Raw genomic sequence first — 20481 nt, 5'->3', positions numbered from 1 at the left:
TCCAACACTTATATCAATTTTCAACTGTCTTTTTCATTTAGTTTTACGATAAATTTCTCTAGATCTAAAGATCAGCTGTCGAAGGAAAGTTATGAAGCTAGCCTAGATCTAGATCTAGATCTATCTAGATCTAGCCTAGATGTAGGTCACTAGACTCAATGTAAATTCTAGATCTAGACTTAATGTAAATTCTACATCTAGAATCTATTTCAGGCCTTAATTATTTTATATAAATCTTTGTTTGGCTAATTTAAGATAAAATTTAATTTGAAAGTTACTACTACTAGACTTAGATCTAGATCTATGCGCGGAGACTCAAAAGTATAGTATAAAAATTCACTTGTGACGTCACGAGTAAATAGCTAAGCTGGTAGCGTAGTCGGCTCTCATGCAGGTGGCACGGGTTCTAGACCAATATGTCGATGAAATTTTTTTTTTCAATTTTTTTTTTTTAGATGTGAATGATAAAGTTGCCTATCTGAACTTGGCAAGATACAGGGCAGGTGAAGTAGAGTTCATCTGTTTCTTTGTCCTAAGCATATGAAAGGATAGTGTGGTCAGAGACATGCTCGGCTGGAATCGTTTTTTAAACGATAAATACATGTTGTCTGAGACTTGGCGGGACACTGGGCAGGTGAAGTAGAGTTGAGTAGGTCACATGTGACGTCAGTATATGAAGGGATAGTCCGAAATCGGTGTTTTCGGTGTTTTTAAAAGATAAAAAACATATTTTTGAATGTGGGGTCTGTTTTTTGTGACGATAAGTGACACTGCAGTAGCGTAGCGAGGAGGGGGGGGGGGACGGTAGGGTAGGGGAGGCGGGGGGGGAGGGAGGGGAGGCGGGGGGAGGTGGATGGGGGAAGGGGGGGGCGGGGGGACATATGTTGGGGCGCCAAAATGGTTTGGAAAAATAAATTGAAAGGTTGAGGGGGGTTCAAATCGAAAGTTTGAGTGGGGGGGGGGTGCACATCAAAAGTTTGAGGGGGGGGTTCAAATCGAAATCTTGCGGGGGGGGGGGGTTCAAATCGAAAACTTTGTCCCCGGGCGCCGGGAAGGGTCGCTCTGCCTCTGAGTGACAGAAGTGATGTTTTTTGATTGATGACCCCCGAAACCCACAGTTATCCAACGGATGACGGGTATTCTAGTTACTTCTAAAAACGTAAAAGATAGAGATTACGATATAGATGAATATCTGGGCACAATCGAGAGGAAGTCCAAGTTGATCGATATTCCCCAGCGGAAACAGTACAACCCCCTCCCACCCCTTCATCATTCACAAGAAAAGAAAAAAAAAACTCCATATTAAACACGCGATTTAAAAACGACAACTGTATTATTAATCTATTTTTAGCGCCAATATATTAATAAACGGGCCGGAGTTTTCTGTTTTCTTTCACAAGCACTTGGTTCGAGATTATTTTTTTTTTTGAAAGATCGAAAGGGTAGCTTTAACCACATTTGATTAAAGCTAGAAAGGTCAACACACTTCTTATGCGGCGCTGTATAATTCCACACTTCCCGTTCATCCTGATAAGGTCACGGTGACCTTGTCTTATTTGATTCTGTCCATGTCAGGGGAGGGGGACATGGGGGGGGGGGCAGGACAAAAATACCGGTGTAAAGGACCGGGTCCCAGGGGTATTGGGAGATTAATTTCATATCGGTTGTTTCCACCGTGTCTGGTCAGGGTAACTCGGTTAGCGCGTGTTAGCACCATAGGGGTGGTGTATTGCTTCATACAGTCATATATTGGCTTATATAGTCGTATATTGGCTGACACAGTCATATACTGCCTGTCACAGTCATATTGATTAATCAGTTATATATTGGCTGGCAGTCGTATTGGTTTTACAGTCATATATTGGCTGGCACAGTCATATATTAGCTGACACAGACATATATTGGGTGACACAGTCATATAGCTGACGCAGTCATATTGATTAATCAGTTATATATTGGCTGGCAGTCGTATTGGTTTTTTACAGTCATATATTAGCTGACAGTCATATTCCATTGTATAGCATCAATGCCACATACTGGACAACAGCATACGTTTGATCACATGAAGCAATAGTTACCATACCTGGACACTAGTTACTCTCGTGTATAAAAAGTCTTTTATCTGTCCTTCAACACAACATGTTGTAAGGCTAGTCCAAAATAATAATCATTAAAAAAGTTTTAAAAAACCCACGTTTTCTGATTGAACTAAAAAGTAGAAAATAAACGCTATACATCACAATAATGCAAGCGATCACACTACTATAAGCGATCAAAAACGTGGGGCGCCGAAGTAAAAGTTATATTACTATTGATTAGATAATACTATTGACTTTTATTAGGGAGCTTGTAGAGAGTCAACAGTATTAGAAACTGTAAGAAAATGACGGCGCCCCACGTTTTTGATCGCTTATAGTAGAGTGATCGCTTGCATTATTGTGATGTATAGCGTTTATTTTCTACTTTTTAGTTCAATCAGAAAACGTGGGTTTTTTTTAAACTTTTTTAATGATTATTATTTTCTACTTTTTAGTCTTTGTTTGTTTGCATTAAAATCTTGCTATCGATTTTATCTTTTCACTTTTTTTGGGTAAACGAAGACAACTCGTAAAAAGACAACTCGTAAAAAACACGTTGTGTTAACACATAGATTTGAACCCGTGTCGAGTGGGATAGCAATCGTGTGCCCAACCACTCGACCATATCGTCTCCCCCAAACTGGCCTACCTCCTGTAAGTTTAAACTCGGTTCAAACTAAATTATCTGCCCCTAAGCCTGTGGCGATGTGGGATCGTTCGCTTCACTGCGCGCGAGGTACGCGTCGCTCGTTTTTTTTCTAATGGCTCGCAGAGGAGAATTATATATATAGATTATATAGCGGTCTAAAATGCTCAATAAAATGTTTCCATTGATCAATTTAGTAATAATAACAATTGAATATTCAATGGTCATCCAAAAGAAAGCTTCCCTGAAAATTTCAGCGCGCTAGCTAACTGTGAAGTGCCAGAAATTTCGATCGCAAGATTTGATTGGAAAGACAAACACAGAAACACAGACACAGAGAAAGCAAGTTAAAGAAAACGTGGGAATAAAGCACTCGTTGAACTGGTTGAATTGAATAAAAAATTTAAAAAAAAATCCCATCTTGACCTTTTTTTCCTGTACAATTTTCTAAAATCTTAGCCCTGTTTTTACTTTGTTTTGTTTTCACATATAATGGCACCAGTTATCTTTCTATTTCAAGTTCGATTTTTTATTTCAACTTCTTCAGTGTATAAATAGAACCACACATCCCTCTATATTCTCATTTAAATTACTTGACCACTGGTTACTGAAGTTGCTGTAAAACCCGCGAACGTTTATTGATGAGCGATTTTTGTTTATTATTATGTTAAACATATACGTTATAAATAAACATTGTCTTCAAAATAAAATGTCAAAAAGATTACATATTTTGAACAAAATAAATTCACCTTAACGTGTCGACTCTGTCAGTACTAAATACTACATAATTTATCTCCCTCTATAAGTCTATAGCTCTGTAAAAGCTCTGTAAATGTTACTCGTAAGATTTCCCATATTATATCTAATTAGGTAATCAGCTGTAAATCGTTAATTAACATCACCAGCATTGCTCCGTTTACGTCTTACCACATTGGTAAACAGAAAATACCAGGTGATCTTTTTTGAGGCCCGTCCCACCCCATCCTTTGGGGTCCCTGCCCGCCTTTTTTAACACGTTTTTATTAACTCAGCTTCGCGTTTGTGGATGGATTTGTTTGTTGTTAAAATTGACATCGAAAATTAGCCCACTTCTGATTGCTCTTGAGATCTGAAATTTGGCATACAGGCTACTTTCGCCTAACAATTTCAGATGCAATCATAAAAACTAGCAATTAGAGTCCGTAATTAGCTTAATTTAATTACGCCCCAAGGACCATAAAATTGAGGACATGATTTCTAAAGATACCGACAAGACTGGAGGCTTATTGACACAGTTACTTCGGCCCAAATCGATGTGAGCGCGCTGGCCGTGATCGTATAGTGGTTAGTACTTCGCGTTGTGGTCGCGACAACACAGGTTCGAATCCTGGTCGCTCAAGATTTTTAGTCCGTGTATTTATAAACACTTTTTTAAAAACCACGTTTTTCATGTGTAGCAACGGACTAAAAAGGAGAAAATAAAATACTTAAAAAAAACTTTTTAAAAAACCACGTTTTTTATGTGTAGCAACGGACTAAAAAGGAGAACGGACACGGTAACACATTGTTAACGGTGACACGGTTGGTACGCTGGGCATGCTAAAATACACATAAACACGTTTTTCCTTAACTCAGCTTCGCGTTTATTTGTTTGTTTATGGGAGATTTGATCACGTGATTCGTGAGTAGATCTCCACGCCAGCAACGTAAATTACACCCTTTCTCTGTTTAAAGCGTATCGGTCGCTCAAGATTTTTTTAGTCCGTGTATTTAAAAACACTTAGTCAAGTCATACTTAATTAAGTGATTAGATAAAGTAGAAAATTAACTATATAAAAAACTTTTTAAAAACCACGTTTTTCATGTGTAGCAACGGACTAAAAAGGAGAAAATAAAATACTTAAAAAAAACTTTAAAAAAAACCACGTTTTTCTTGTGGACTAAAAAGTAGAAAATAAATTTTCATACATTTGATGACAAAAAATGTGGGTCGGGCAGATGGGTCGGGAAATTTGACGGTGAACGTACCCACGTTTTTTGTCATCAAATGTATGAAAATTTATTTTCTACTTTTTAGTCCACAAGAAAAACGTGTTTTTTTTTTTAAGTTTTTTAAAAGTATTTTATTAAAACTGTGTAGGTCATTTAAACAGCTTTGTTAGAAAATAAATGTTATTGTTGTTTAAAATCGAGCATTAAAAGTATTAAGATAAACAGCATAGCCTGACATTTTAAAAGATGCAAATGCTTAATTATTTAATATTTAAATTAAATGTTATTTTTTTTTGTTTTTAATACTTTATCTCTCAGCCTTTTAGTCGAAAATTGTTTTGTTGACTAAATCTTAGAGAAAAAAAACTAAAGATTATTCTTTTTTTTCTTTTTGTTTGATAAATGTTTATACCCCTTTGTAATATGTCTCGTGTTATTTCATTAAAAATCGACATCAATACAGGCCCAATAATTGTTTTTAAAGCAGATCGTTATTTATTCCATATATTTGAATAAATAATCCTCAGAAAAAAAATAATTAAGTTATATTCTTTGCATTAAAATAATGAAATTTTTTTTCAATTAGCGAAACGAAAATAGAAAAGGCATTACTTCCTTAACTTAATTGACTTGTATTTTTACCAGTGCTCTGTTGATGAAATCAGAAAGTATTCACGGGAAAATGCATTATTTTAAAACAACATTTTAGAATCATTTCCATGGAGATCTCGAGTTAATGTGAGACAACTCTATTTCTCATTACTCCATTGATTTGTCTGCACTTAATGCTACTAATCGCATTTAATGTAGAAATGAAACAATCACTGGTCGATATTTATGCCTTATTTGCTCTCTTTATGACAGAGTTTGCGTCATTTATACCATTTTGTAGAGATACAAATTGTCAATAGTTTATTATCAGATTAGCACTCCTATACACCACACATTGTTATAAATAAACAGTGAAATAAAAATACAAAGGACGAGGTTTCTTTAGGACATCGCTCAAAACTTGAAGTTATGAATGTTGTCATTGCATCTATTTTTAGACGTGTTGGTTCAAAATGTAAAGGCGCACAATGACACGCCTTTGTGAGACACTTACAGCTCAGAGAGCAAAGAAGGTTGCTCTGAAAATAAAGCAAATAAATTCTACTGCAAAGACATGCACAACTACTTTAGGTCATCCACCACTATGGCAGGTTATGCACCACTGTGACAGATGATCCACCACTGTGGCAGATAATCCACCACGGTGGCAGATGATCCACCACTGTGGCAGGTAATCCACCGTTGCTTCAGACGATCCACCACTGTTGCTAATGATGTACCCCAGCTATTAGCAGTTAACATCAACAACACAACAACAACAACAAAAACCAATCAACGCTGCAATATTGGATCAACCTTACGCTAACACACACAACAACAAAAACCAATCAACGCTGCAATATTGGATCAACCTTACGCTAACACACACAACAACAAAAACCAATCAACGCTGCAATATTGGATCAACCTTACGCTAACACACACAACAACAAAAACCAATCAACGCTGCAATATTTGATCAACCTTACGCTAACACACACAACAACAAAAACCAATCAACGCTGCAATATTGGATCAACCTTACGCTAACACACACAACAACAAAAACCAATCAACGCTGCAATATTGGATCAACCTTACGCTAACACACACAACAACAAAAATCAATCAACGCTGCAATATTGGATCAACCTTACGCTAACACACACAACAACAAAAACCAATCAACGCTGCAATATTGGATCAACCTTACGCTAACACACACAACAACAAAAACCAATCAACGCTGCAATATTGGATCAACCTTACGCTAACACACACAACAACAAAAACCAATCAACGCTGCAATATTGGATCAACCTTACGCTAACACACACAAAAAAACAACTGATGACAATCGAAGTGGGATTTCTACAGCTATAAAGATCCAGTCATTTTCCTCCTTAACATATATGCTGAAGTGGACAGTTCTTTGAAAACAGAAACACTTAAAAATTTACCGTAAAACAACACAATGATAAATTATAATTAATACTCCGAAACGTATGTTTCTTTATATGTTTGACACATATATTTGACTATCGTTATTTATTATGAAAAAGTTCTATTGTATTTACGTTGCATCTGGCCTTTTGTCCAACTAATGAGCTTTTCTCTGATTTGATTAAAAAAAATCCTCATTAAAGAAAATGAGATTTATTTTCTCTGGCGCCCCCTTTCGTTGTCGATAAGCTGGATCATTTGTTTACGTCTCCTCCTCTTCTCATTCATTAGCCCGAGGGGTTACCACCACTTTTCATTTCCTTTCTACCAGGGTTTTTTTTCTTGCTTTGTACTTTTTTTTTTCTTTTTCTTTTTTTTTTTTTAATTTTGAAAAATGTTTAAAAAACAGAAAGTTTAAAAGTTTAACTTCATTACTCAAATATATTAAGTTTTTTTTTTTTGCTTTCGTTTTTTTTTAATTCCTTTTAGATTATGTTGCTTGTTTTCTTTGTCTAGAGGATTTTATTTTAAAAAAAAAATAACGCTGTTGTGTATCTGACTCACATTATGGAAAGTAAAGACGACTGGACATTGAACTTTCTATACCTTATATGTCGAGGTCACCGAAACAGATAACCCTCATTTAGTTGAGCTTCACACTAAATCACACAATAGGAAATTTTTAAGTAAGATCATAAGATTGTACACACACAAAAATTGTCTGTTGAAAACAACCTTTGTAGTAACTGTTCTTATCACATTTGATTCGTATGAGTAGCTATTGGTAACATGAAAACTATTTTGAACAATTTGTTAAGAAACAAGTATGTTGTATTGAACTATATATGGAGACAAGTTGTATGTTGTATTTTACTATATATGAAGACAAGGTGTATGTTGTATTGAACTATATATGGAGACAAGGTGTATGTTGTATTGAACTATATATGGAGACAAGGTGTATGTTGTATTGAACTATATATGGAGACAAGATGTTGTATTGAACAATATATGGAAACAAGTTGTATGTTGTATTGAACTGTATATGGAGAGTTGTTGATACGGGTGTGTGAAAAATAGTTTATGTAAATGTGTGTGTTAGTTTTTTTTATTATTACAACAGTAATGCAATATTACGTAAAGTTTTCGGAGAGGAAATTAAGATTAGGGCTATGTTATAACTTTGGATTGTGTTATAGAGAGTGTTAGTGTTGACATTAGCAAGTTATAGACATTTTTAGTTTACTACCTATAACCTAACACCCGTTTTTAAAGAAGATTCCATGTATGTGACATTTTCAAACTCGGTTATAAAACATTCTACAAGTTGTAATATATAACACAAATATATGAAAAGTTATAATAATGTTTTTAAATATTTCAGTCGCCGTGTCTTCCATTAAAGAGGTGCGCCAAGGGAAGACAACCGAGGTTCTCCGGAGTAAGGAGATCGTGGGCATCTACCCCGACGAGTGCGCCTTCTCGATCATCTTCGGCGAGGAGTTCGAGTCGATGGATTTGATAGCCAACACGCCGGATGAGACCAATATATGGATTAGCGGCCTCACCTGCCTGCTTAACGCCAACTCCAGGTCCAGCAATTGTGAGTACTCTCTCACCTGTTCGGGGGTTACATGGTAGATGTGCAGAGGCGTAGCTAGGGGAGTGGGGGGGGGGTACATATGTCTCCGGGCGCCGACCTTAGGGGCGCCAAAATGTGTGCAAATTTAAAATTTGAGGGGGGTGCAAATTGAAAGTTTGGGGGGGGGATGCAAATCGAAAATTGATTAGGTTGCTCCAGAGGGGGGCGCCAAATTGAAAGTTTGTCCCTGGGCGCCGGAAGGGTCGCTACGCCTCTGTAGATGTGGTACAATGTAACCGTTAAATCCTTGGCGTCTGTCAGTTTCTTGAGTTTATAAGTGCTAGCCGGTGTCTACTTAGAATTATGGCCGGTGCCAACGTAAAGTTGTAATTGGTGCCAATTTAGAATTGTATGCACTTCAATTATTGAGAGTTGAAAATGGAGTGTTCAGTTCGCATGATGAGAGAGTTCGGCTTTGGGTATTGGGTTGATTGTGTTGTGCTTAAGATGGTGTCTACTTGGCTGAAGGAATTGGGCTTTTGTCTGTCCCAAGGGTATTTGGCTGATTTTGATGGGCGTGGGCTTTTAGTCGTTTGGCTGAGGGAATTGGGCTTTTGACTACTACTGGAATTTGGCTGATTCTGTTGGGCTTCGGTTTTTAGTCGTTTGGCTGAGGGAATTGGGCTTTTGTCTGTCCCTGTATTTGGTTGATTTTGATGGGCGTGGGCTTTTGTCTGCTTAGTGTCATTGGCTTAGGTTGTTAGTCCCCTGTTTTGTCATTGGCATTCTGTTTCTAGGAAGTTAGTTCATGCTGCTTAGCGAAGGGACTTGGCATTTGATCTGGCTCATATTTTTGAGTTAAAGTATTTGAGATTATTATTTTGGGCGTGCAATTTTGGTTTAGGTTGGTGGGCTTTGTGTGGGCTGTAAAACTTTGGACTGGCGATGGTTGCCCTAGGATGTGGGGCTTAATGTGGGCTTTAAAACTGGATTCATGATGGCTGCCTTAGTATATTGGGCTTCCAGTTCTCAGTTAAACCTCCCTGAGCTAGGGATTTTGTAGTGCTATCACTGCTCTCTTCTTAATTCTATTTTCTGGTACGTTTTAACATAATGATTGATACGATTAAGTAAATATAACATTTCCTGATCAGTTTTAATGTAATGATTGATAAGGTAAATGCAACATTAGCTCAACGCTCGATGTTGGAGCCGATAAACATCACGTTTGAAAACTTAAGACCTTTTTTATTGTTTAGTAATTTTTTTAATCACAAGACTATTAGGTTTTAATTTAATTAAATGGGGCGGGGATTGAGCGATTAAAAAAAATAATTTCCAATCGGAAAGTTATTGTTTTGTTTTTAATTTATCAGATAGATTAATGTATGCTGACATTTTATAATTTGGGTTGTGTGTGTGTGTGGGGATGGGGGGGGGGGGGTGAGGGAAATGATTCAGAACATCTCTAAATATGCCGGTTTATAACTGGTTGTACTCAGATCTGACCCCATCCTTAAATACAAAATATCTGTTAGAGTTGGATGTTACTCATGTGTGACTTATCTAATCAATGCAGGATACTCGTTATAGCTGCCTTTACTCTGTTTTATATTTACATTTTATTTTGTTTTACGCCTAAATCCCGCCTTTCTCTTTAGATGTGCTATATCATTTACCTCCGGGGCTTTGTGCAAAAGCTTAGGGATTTTGTTCCTTAGCTGGTTTTAAAAAAAAAATTCTGCTGAGAAATTTCTAGAATATTTCCTTAACCTGTAGCTATGATCATTCTTTTTTTTTTTGTCAATAAAAAAAATCCGCGTCAAAAATATATTCACGGGCGAAATCACGGGATATAGCCTACTGCTTAACAGAAGCATTTAAAAAAAAAACGTACTTTAATTCATATTTACGAATACATTTTTGAATTTCTTTTTGAAGCGTCAAATTATTCCCCCCCCCCTCCCCCACTGTTTTGTTGCTTTAGTATGTTTTGTAATGCTATACTTATACACATACATGCATAACACATGAAAATACACATACTCATGCACGTGCACACACACACACGCTTGCACATACCCATACATATCAAGCACACATTATCCTATACTTACCTCGAACATTATAATACCAACTTTAATCCTGTTAGCATAAAACTCTCAAAACTCTTAAAATCCTGACGAGTTTCAGATTTAACTTTAAAAGCCCTTGTGCTGTTTGAGTTCCAGTCCTTGAAACTCATCGAGTCCAGGAATTTTCTTACAGGATTTTCTGGTTGTTGGTTGTTAACGTAATTACTGCAGGTTGTTTCCCGGATTAATTGTGATGGGATTTCTGCGTGCCATACTTTGGTGTACAGTAGGATCTCCAAGCTTGGTGTTTGCTGCATTTTTATCTTCATGCTTTAATGATCTGCCATAGTTCATGGTTCTTCAGAATTACTGAGATTGAGTTATTTTAATCTGTTTTGGCCTATCGTTGTCCATGGCACTTAGCATTACTGACCTTGATTTATTTTTTAATTTGATGTTTTGGTATACCATAGTTCACGGTACATAGAATTACTGAGCTAGATTTTTTATCTGATGTTTTGGTCTACCATAGTCCACGGTACTTAGCATTACTGATCTAGAATTTTCTGATCTGATGTTTTGGTCTACCATAGTCCATGGTACTTCAGCATTACTGAGCTAGAATTTTTTTAATCTGATGTTTTGATCTAAAATAGTCCATGGCACTTCAGCATTACAGAGCATTTCAATTACATCGGTATTTTGTGATAACACATTCTTGCCCTGCTGTAATGAGTGTATTGTGGTCTTGCGTTGAGTAGTTTAAAGATTTCATCATTTCAACCATTGTTTTCTGCATTTTATCGTGAGTTTTTTGTTGGTTTTTTTTCCCCTGACGTAGTCTAAGGTATTCTTGTTTAAGTTGTTGTATCGTCTTGCTTACCTCGTACTTATCGAACATGCTAATAGCTAATGACTGCATTACTTGCATTGCTTACTTGAGCTCTTTGCCTGAGTGTTTGGAGAATCACTGTATAGACAAAATAGGGGGGATAACTGTATAGTACAAGGGAGATAACCGTGTCAGAAATAACCCTATAGTGCAAGGGAGATAACTGTATAGTACATGGGCGATAACCGTACATGCGAGAAAACCGTTAAAAAATGGGAGATAACCGTACAGATTATAAAATCACGGAGCTCACCTGTATACCGAAGACGGATGAGTTCATGACCCCGTGCATGTAGTGTCACACTCTGCGGAATCCGGTTACCTTTTTTTGTGTGTCTTCCTGCCGTTGAGGTGTTTCACTGGATATTAGCCAGGCGCATCTTAATAGCTTAACTACGTGATTACTTAACAGACTGCGTCTACAGTACTTTAACGCATTGTTTGTTTGTTATTTTATGACTTCACTTTTTAGAATGGACATCACCGAGTTGACGAGAATCCTTCCCTCGTCATTGTTGACATGGATAAAAATTGTGTTTTCGTAACTTTCGCCCTTAAAGGTGTCCGTGAACAATAATTAAATTAACAAATTAAATTAAGCTTGAAGATTTTTTTTTAAATTAATATTTTAAGAATCGGTGATATTAAATTGTAAATGTAGACAACTTGAAATAAAATACAATAACTTTTAAGGCTACATTCCTATTTATTTTCATCTAGCCTAAATTATAATCTCTAGTTTCACTTCCGTAAGACAAGAATTGATTGGATGTACAAAAGTTATGTGATCGATCCTCTGAAAACCCCACTTTCTAATAATTTGAAATCAATACTATTCCAATAAAAAATTAAAATAAAATTATACCTTTTTTATCGCAATTTCCATACGGACAATTGCGATTATTAACTCGTCATTTCTGGATGTATGAATGGATGGATGGATGTGTGTCCGCAGCTTTAAGTGGTATTTCCTCCTCAACGAAGCAATATCGAGGACTAGTTCCAAAAGCAAATATGTTAAGCAAGTTCCAAGGATGATTGTGGGCCCAAAAAATTCCGGAATTCCTTCCTGGATTTCCCGGAAAAGCCAAAAAACCTCGAACAAATGCAGTTTTTGCTCCATATCTCGGCAACCAGACCACTTCGCGACTTGAAACATTTGCCAATTGATTCCTGCCATAATTTAGAACAATATTGCCAAAGAAAGTTTTCAAAAATATCCTTTCGTTCGGTCACAAATTTAAAAAAAAAATTATTTAAACTGAGCATCGTGTAGGCCTAGGATGATATTTTAAACTGAGCATCTTGTAGGCCTACTCGTGAAAATAAAACTATTTCCGTTGATATAGGTTAATATAGTTGTCTTTTTTTTTTACTTATTAATTCAAACGTTATTTTTGTACCCTATTAATTTATTTATAATTTATATTAGAGTGATAGGGAGTTACAATTACAAGGTTTTGTTTCGCTAGGCCTAATCATTTTTTCACATTTTTAGTTTAATGTAAAAAGGAAAAAAAAAAAACAATTTAATTTTTTTTTAAATTTTAATTTAGAAAAAAAAAAAAAAAAAAAAAAAAAAAAAACGTTCGATGTTGGGACTAAAAGTTCGACAGAGAGATACGAAAAATGAAGCCCCCCCCCCCCCCCAACCTACAATTTAGTAGTTACGAGTTCATGCATTAACAGTTATTCCGTTTCACCGTGAATCACTACGTCGCAAATCGATCCGCGAACTTTCACCTCTTGAAGTCCTGATGCATTGAGTGCCATTGTATGACTCGATCTTCCCCCCTGCGTGAAAAGCGTCTTCACGAACGTATCGTAAAACTGATTTGTTGACACTGTCGCGCGGTTTAAAACCCTGGAGATCTAGAGAAAACTTCTGATTTCGTTTCGGTTTTTTTTCCCCCATCCAGTAATCGATACTCACATATCCGTAGTTTTTTTTAGACATTCGTGGTGTGTAATCGATTTTTCTCGTATGTCAGTTTAATAGGAAGGTATCGATTATCCACAACTCAAGGACATCCTTCGGGGTACGGAGTGCCGGTGAATTTGATCTCAGGTGAAAGGAATTGCGTGTAGCGCTTTAGACGGGATTTATGGAGCTGTGCGCGTCTTAAGGGGGCCGTCTATCTTATTCAGGGTTTTAATTAATGAGCGGTTGCAGGAGGAATGTCAGACCTAGTTTATTTTATAAGCTTTTACTTGGGTCATCCGGTCTGTCTGTCTGTACATCTGTCTGTCTGTCGGACTGTATGTCTGTCTTTTTATCTGTCTGTCTGTTCAACTGTCTGTCTGTCTGTTCATCTGTCTGTATGTCTGTCTGTCCATCTGTCTGTCTGTCTGTTATTGGTCAGATTTTGTAACTCAATTTTCACTACTAATCAGTTACGTAACCGGATGTTGGGGGACACGCTCTCAGTCCCCACTTACCCAATCGATCCACCCCATCCACCCAATCTATCCACCCCATCCACCCAATCTATCCACCCCATCCACCTAATCTATCCACCCAATCTATCCACCCTATCTATCCACCCTATCCCCTTTTACCACAGTCTAAACTATAGTGCGTATTCTCATGAATTCCATTTGACCTTGAATTCCCCAACCCAGCAATACATGAACTTTTAGTTTAGTAATGCTGGAGAATTCCCCTGACACCTTTGTTGATATTTCATCGGCAGAGTACATTCATACAATCTTTTCTCAACGGCGATGGAAAACAAAAATTGTTCCTTTTTTTTTTGTCCTCATGTGAACCTGATGACCTTTTTGATGATCCGTGTTTTTTAATAACTCTAACAAAAAATAAATTGTAATTAATGATAAGGCCAGACATAGGTTGTCTTTTTTTCTTTCAAAATTTAGCTTTACTCACCATTCCTAAATAATAATTTGAAAAAAAAAACACACACTTTGATAATCAAATAGGGAAGATGTGGTAGAATGGTAGAGTGTTTTAATGTTAACCCGTAAGTCTCGAGTTCGGATCCCTGGCTCGAGTCTGTAGGACGTCCCTCAGTAGACCCGCCTATAATTGGGTACCTAACTCACGTTAGGGAAATAAAAGCGGCTGGGCATAGTGTTGACCATTCTACCCCCTTGTATGTCGAGATGATTGAAACAGATGAACTCCATTTCATCTGCCCGATGTGTCTTGGACACGAACGGGAGAGGATTGTAATAACTATAAAGTAAACAGTTCATCTCATGGAAAAGTACGTGTTAAATGATACTCTACAAGAGCCATATAAAGCTAAAACATATGTGAGTGCGACTTTACTGAAAGCTGCCTTTGAATGGGTACATGTATTCTTATATAGCTGTGCTATGGCTTGTACCGCTGTACTAGGGCTTGTACTCCTGTGTTAGGGCTTGTACCTTGTACAGCTATACTAGGGCTTGTAGTCCTGTGTTAGGGCTTGTACCTTGTACAGCTATGCTAGGGCTTGCATCTTGTACCACTGTGCAAGGGCTTGTACCGCTGTACTAGGGCTTGTACCTTGTACCACTGTGCTAGGGCTTGTACAGCTATGCTAGGGCTTGTACCTTGTACCACTGTGCTAGGGCTTGTACAGCTATGCTAGGGCTTGTACCTTGTACCGCGGTGTTAGGGCTTGTACCTATATGCTAGGGCTTGTACCTTGAACCGCGGTGTTAGGGCTTGTACCGCTGTACTAGGGCTTGTATCTTGTACCACTGTGCTAGGGCTTGTACAGCTGTACTAGGGCTTGTACCTTGTACCACTGTGCTAGGGCTTGTACAGCTATGCTAGGGCTTGTACCTTGTACCGCGGTGTTAGGGCTTGTACCTATATGCTAGAGCTGGTATGTTCTCCTGTGTGATATACAAAACATCCATGTCAAGAAGCATCGGGTTGCACCAAGGGGTATTCAAGGCCCACCACTCACCCAGACTAGCTATTCCGCTTCAGACAGTTACACAAATCAAGCACTCTAGCAAAAATGGACGGGGATTTCAAATCCTCGCTCATGATTGTGAAATGTTTCACACTAACGTTTTTTTTTTTTTCTAGGTTAGTCTTCTAATTCACATAAATCACTTTAGTCAGAGTAGGGGAATGGTCTTTTTCAGCAGCTAAAAGTTGGGTTTTTTTTTTTTGGTGTAGTAAAAAAAAAGTGATTCAGTCCAGAGCCGATTCAATTACTGGGTATCTAGGAATGGCCTACAATTTTATGCACTGCAGCCCGCATTGATACAGTAATTACAAATTAAGGCGCTTTGGCGAACTCTCGCCCTTTCCATTCCTTCTATCAAATGTAGCTTGAAATCACGTTCTTTGAGCTGGTTTATTATTGCGAGCTTGTCTGATTTCGCAATACATGACACTTTTTTCTTCTTTAAAATTATGTGAATATAATTTAACACAGTCAAAAAAAGTAAATTGGGGGAAAAGGCGTAATTTTTAAAATTATAATTATAAAGCTTTTAGCAAGTACTAATTATAGAATGCTCACTAATGAAGCGGTGTTTTTAAATAAAAAATAACCGATTTAACTTTACATTATTTTATTGAGTGAGTCATATTAAAATATTATTGTGAATGCATGGTTTCGATTTAAAACACTTGTGTGTTTATTCCTTGTAAAATGTTGTTTAGTACTTCTCTATCGCCGAGTACTGAACATGTGCTGGTTGCTAGCACAGTAATCCCCTCCCCCACCTAACCTATCCCTAACACAAGTGTCTGTATATATCGATATTCTTGCATATCTATGCTAGCCGTGGGAATTTTAACCCAATACTCTCCAATAACCACCGATTTTCTTTGTATAAATCTAATTTTGGTCATTTCTAGCAAGTGATTATTTTCAAGGCCACGATAGACGGCAGGCTTTGAGTATTTTTAAAATACGTTTTATGATCAGTTAAAGACGCGAATATATCGAATAGGGAATCAATTCACAAGCCTCGTTTCGGAAAGTAAGGCGATTTGCTTCGTGTTGAATGATAACATTTGTCGAGACGCTCATGATCTAGGACAGGGATCTCCAAACTACGGCCCGCGGGCCGGATGCGGCCCGCGAGGTCCTCTCATCCGGCCCTCGGAGAGCTTTTTGAGAAAAATTTGAGAACAAACTTGGACCTAGAGTCTGTTGTCGGTCCTCGACAATGTTTCTTTCAGGCTTTTTTTCTCGGGTAGGGGTACTTGAAATTTGAATATATATATATATATATATATATATATATATATATATATATATATATATATATATATATATATATATATATATATATATATATCCGAAGAGATGTCTGGAAGAAACTCTGGCCCCCGAACTTATATTTGATAGTTAATGCGGCCCTCGGGCTGAAAAGTTTGGAGACCCCTGATCTAGGAGATAGTTTCTTGTAAATCACGAACATGGCCGGGTCATGGCTGGTGGGTGATCGAAAAAAAAAAAAACAAGCTGACAAGTGGGACGGAACGATTTTTTTTCTCCAGCAAATTAGACGACCGTGACATTTGTAGCTCGTCACGACTAAAAATGAGTTATTACCTGATTGGCTGATCGTAGTTCCCGGGCATGCGTGTTGACTCGGTCGGCGATTATTAGGTCATGGATTTGATGGGAGTTGTCTGGTCGATAAATAGCTATGTGTGTGTCATGTTACCTGCATTAACTATCACGACCGTTTATTCATTGACTTTAATATATAGGGTAAATGTATGGTATTGCTACATTAAGAGTAACATATTTAAATATTATAAGTTGATGTTTAGCTATTCTTCATTCGATGCTATATTTTTTTTCTCGGGTTTTGTTAATAAAATGTTGGTGTTTTATACACACACACACACACACACACACAAACACACACACACACACATATATATATATATATATATATATATATATATATATATATATATATATATATATATATATATATATATATATATTGTTAACAACGAAATACAGTCTGCATAGAAATAGCATGATGATCGATCGAAAGGAATGCGCGATTGTTTTAAGTTGATGATTAGGGCTACTTACCTTGGCAGTTTTTGTTGGGTCATTATTCGTGTCTTCCAATTATAATTTGATATTGATACGCCTTGCCTTGTATGTTGTGTAAGTGATCAGACCACATGCTAAAGTTCTTTTTAGACATCCTTACCCTTCCCTCTCCTTCAAAATTTAGTCCGCTCCCCCCCCCCCCCCCCCCGAAAAAAGTCGGAAAGAAACACTGCATGACATCATTATACTTAATGCTTCACTTTTATACCGAACCAGTCTCGGTACTGACCGTTCAATCACCTTACTGGACGAGGTCAAGGAAATCGATAACTTCGTACTGGACTCCAATAAAATGCCGACCCAACGTCTGGTTCCTATCGTCAATTCAGCCGCCTGTAAATCTAACTCTTGAGGTCGATGGACCACCCGTCCCCCTTCATTGCTACGCCCCTGAGTACCCCCCTTCATTGCTACGCCCCTGGGTACCCCCCTTCATTGCTACGCTCCTGAGTATCCCCTTCATTGCTACGCCCCTGAGTATCCCCTTCATTGCTACGCCCCTGAGTATCCCCTTCATTGCTACGCCCTTGAGTATCCCCTTCATTGCTACGCCCCTGAGTACCCCCTTCATTGCCACACCCCTGAGTCCCCCCCCCACCTTCATTGCTACGCCTCTGACCTTTTACTATGTAATATGGTATCCCCCCCCCCCCCCCTCAACAGACACCCAACCTTCAGGCAGCAGAAAGCTTCCAAGGCGTAATCCAGTCTTCAAGCCGCCGCGCTGTAATCAGGCTAGTTACCGCTTATTACACGACGGCGTCGATAAACGGGATACAGCCGGCGTTAAGTACGGCGTTAAGATGGAGATTAACCTCCTTTCATCCAGCTACCTCAGTTCCCTGGCCACTTTAATCTAGCTCGTGCCTTGACCTACACTTCAAACACTCTTTACATCATACCTTTGTTTTAAGTACCTGTTACTTTTTGACAGCATGTTTAATCCCTTCCGACACGACCTCAGGATGTCTTAAATATGATCCCATGTATGGAGAATGATGGTGTAGGTGTTCTGAAATGGTGTAACAAGTTTCATTTTTATCGGTCAAGTAATATGCAAATTATGACATGTGTAAAAAATTGTACTACGTGTTACTCACTATAGGGTAAAATGTAAATAAAAACGTAATAAAAGATGCAACTCTGGATTCCTATTTACTTAGTATTAGAAAGAAGCATTTTATTTCAAGAATACACAATTCAGAAGCCATCTAGAAAAAAATTAAATATTTGTTTTAAATTATCAAATATTTTCACTAAAATAAGGTCCACGGTTACTAAAATTTGAATGTTAAATATGTAAAGCAATAAAAAAAAGAGACTGTGCTTAAGTTCCCCTTTCAAACCTGACGGTCAATGGGGCAAGTGAAGTAGAGTTCACTTGTTTCTTTGACCTCGGCATATGAAGAGATAGTGTGGTCAGCACTATGCCCAACCGCCTTTACTTTCCCTAACGTGACTTAGGTACCCATCAGAGTTGGGTGGACTCAGGGACGGTCTCCTGACTTGAACCCGGATTTGAACTCAAGACTTATGGGTTAGCAGTCCAGCTCTCTACCGCTAGACCACTTCGTCCTTTTTGCTTAATTAAGTTGTGGAAAAGATGTGACAGAATACACATAGTGTAACACGATATAAAAATTCGTGTTTTACTAGGATATAAATCGGTCGAATGTCATGTGTACAAATTCGACCTAATTCAGGACAAAGCCACCCATAGATACGTGTAAAGATCTTTACTGCTATAATGTGGAGCGGCTTTAAAGTGTAACAGTGTCAGAATGATATATACGTCAAACCAAATCTTGTCATTCTGAAATATGCATCTCTTGTTATTTTTATTTTTTTTATTTTACAGAGGAGTTGTTTCTGCGTACTAAAAAAATAGTTTCTGAATAAATTTTCCGGAAAATGAATATAAAAGGGTTTATTAATTTTTTGTTTAGCTTCTTAAAAAATTGAAATGTCAGTTTGCTCCACTTTTTGGTGTTATGTTTCCAAATTTATCTGGCTAGGGGAGGAGGCTCGAATTATTTGCATAACTGTTCCGTTTTGTTTTTTATTTAATTTTTTAAGGAAATAATTATTCTGCATCTGGTTGTTTTTAAAAAAAAATCTATTCACTGATGTCTAAGAAAGCAAAGCGTGGATCAGATGCTTAGAGCTTTTCAAGTTACGAACGTTTCAAGTTACGAACGTTTCAAGTTACGAACGTTTCGAGTTACGAATGTTTCGAGTTTCGAACGTTTCGTGTAAGGTACAACTTTCCTGACAATTAATGTCCCATGATCAGATAAATCTATAATTACAAAATGTCCCATGATCAAATAGATCTATATTTACAAAATATGTTATTTACCAACACTTTTTGAATTGTGTCCTTCCTACATTGAGTCAAACTTTGCCAAGTGTTCTAGTCTATAGTGTTTTGTTCTAAATTTCAATACGTTGTGAATGTGCTTATCTAGTATAGGTTATATATTTATATCTACGTGAGTATTTTTAATATAAGCAATGTGTTATATATATGCTCTCTGTAATAATGAAAAATATAAACATTTGACGAAATGTTATTTAAAACGTTACCCGTTTCACACATACACATAGTTCATGGGTTGTTTGTTGTGGTTGTCATCCAGTGTCCAGCGCTCAGTGTGTTTAGTACGAGAACCGGACCAGAGGCGTAGCGACCCTTCCCGGCGCCCGGGGACAAACTTTCAATTTGGCGCCCCCTCGGGAGCAAATTTTCAATTTGCATCCCCCCCCTCAAACTTTCGATTTGCACCCCCTCAAACTTTCGACGTGCCCCCCCCCCCCCCTCAAACTGCAAAAATGCAGCTAAAATAACATTTTAATTGGTTTTACAACCCATTTTTTGCGCCCCCTAAGGTCGGCGCCCGGGGACATATGTCCCCCCCCCTGCCCCCCCCCCCCATCGCTACGCCTCTGAACCGGACGTATATACACTGATATCTGCTCTTCTTCATCTAGCTGCTTTCATGGACGTCCGCTTACAGTTTGTCTTGTAGAGAATATTCAAGTAAAATTACGTTGTTAAAACAATTGTAAAAATCTTTAAGAGATCAGCGTAACAAATAGGATAAAAGTTTTAAAAAAATATTTTTCCTGTTCTTTAGATTTTGATATTTT

At 37.6% G+C, this 20481-nt stretch overlaps 1 protein-coding gene across 1 annotated transcript in view; it reads left to right on the top strand.

Annotated features, from left to right (window-relative positions):
• Window positions 1–20481, top strand: part of LOC131928797 (inactive phospholipase C-like protein 2) — a 98883-nt gene that overhangs the window by 13556 nt on the left and 64846 nt on the right. The window contains exon 2 of the mRNA XM_059284925.1: window positions 8114–8332. Within this exon, the coding sequence (XP_059140908.1) occupies window positions 8114–8332 (219 nt within the window). The remainder of the gene's footprint in view (window positions 1–8113; window positions 8333–20481) is intronic.

Source organism: Physella acuta, unplaced genomic scaffold (genome assembly GCF_028476545.2).
Source record: "Physella acuta isolate Inbredline_101_S28 unplaced genomic scaffold, ASM2847654v3 ptg001550l, whole genome shotgun sequence".
In the NCBI taxonomy this organism is placed as follows: domain Eukaryota; kingdom Metazoa; phylum Mollusca; class Gastropoda; family Physidae; genus Physella; species Physella acuta.
Note: the sequence above shows the minus strand (reverse complement) of the source record. Positions and strands in the feature narration are given on the sequence as shown.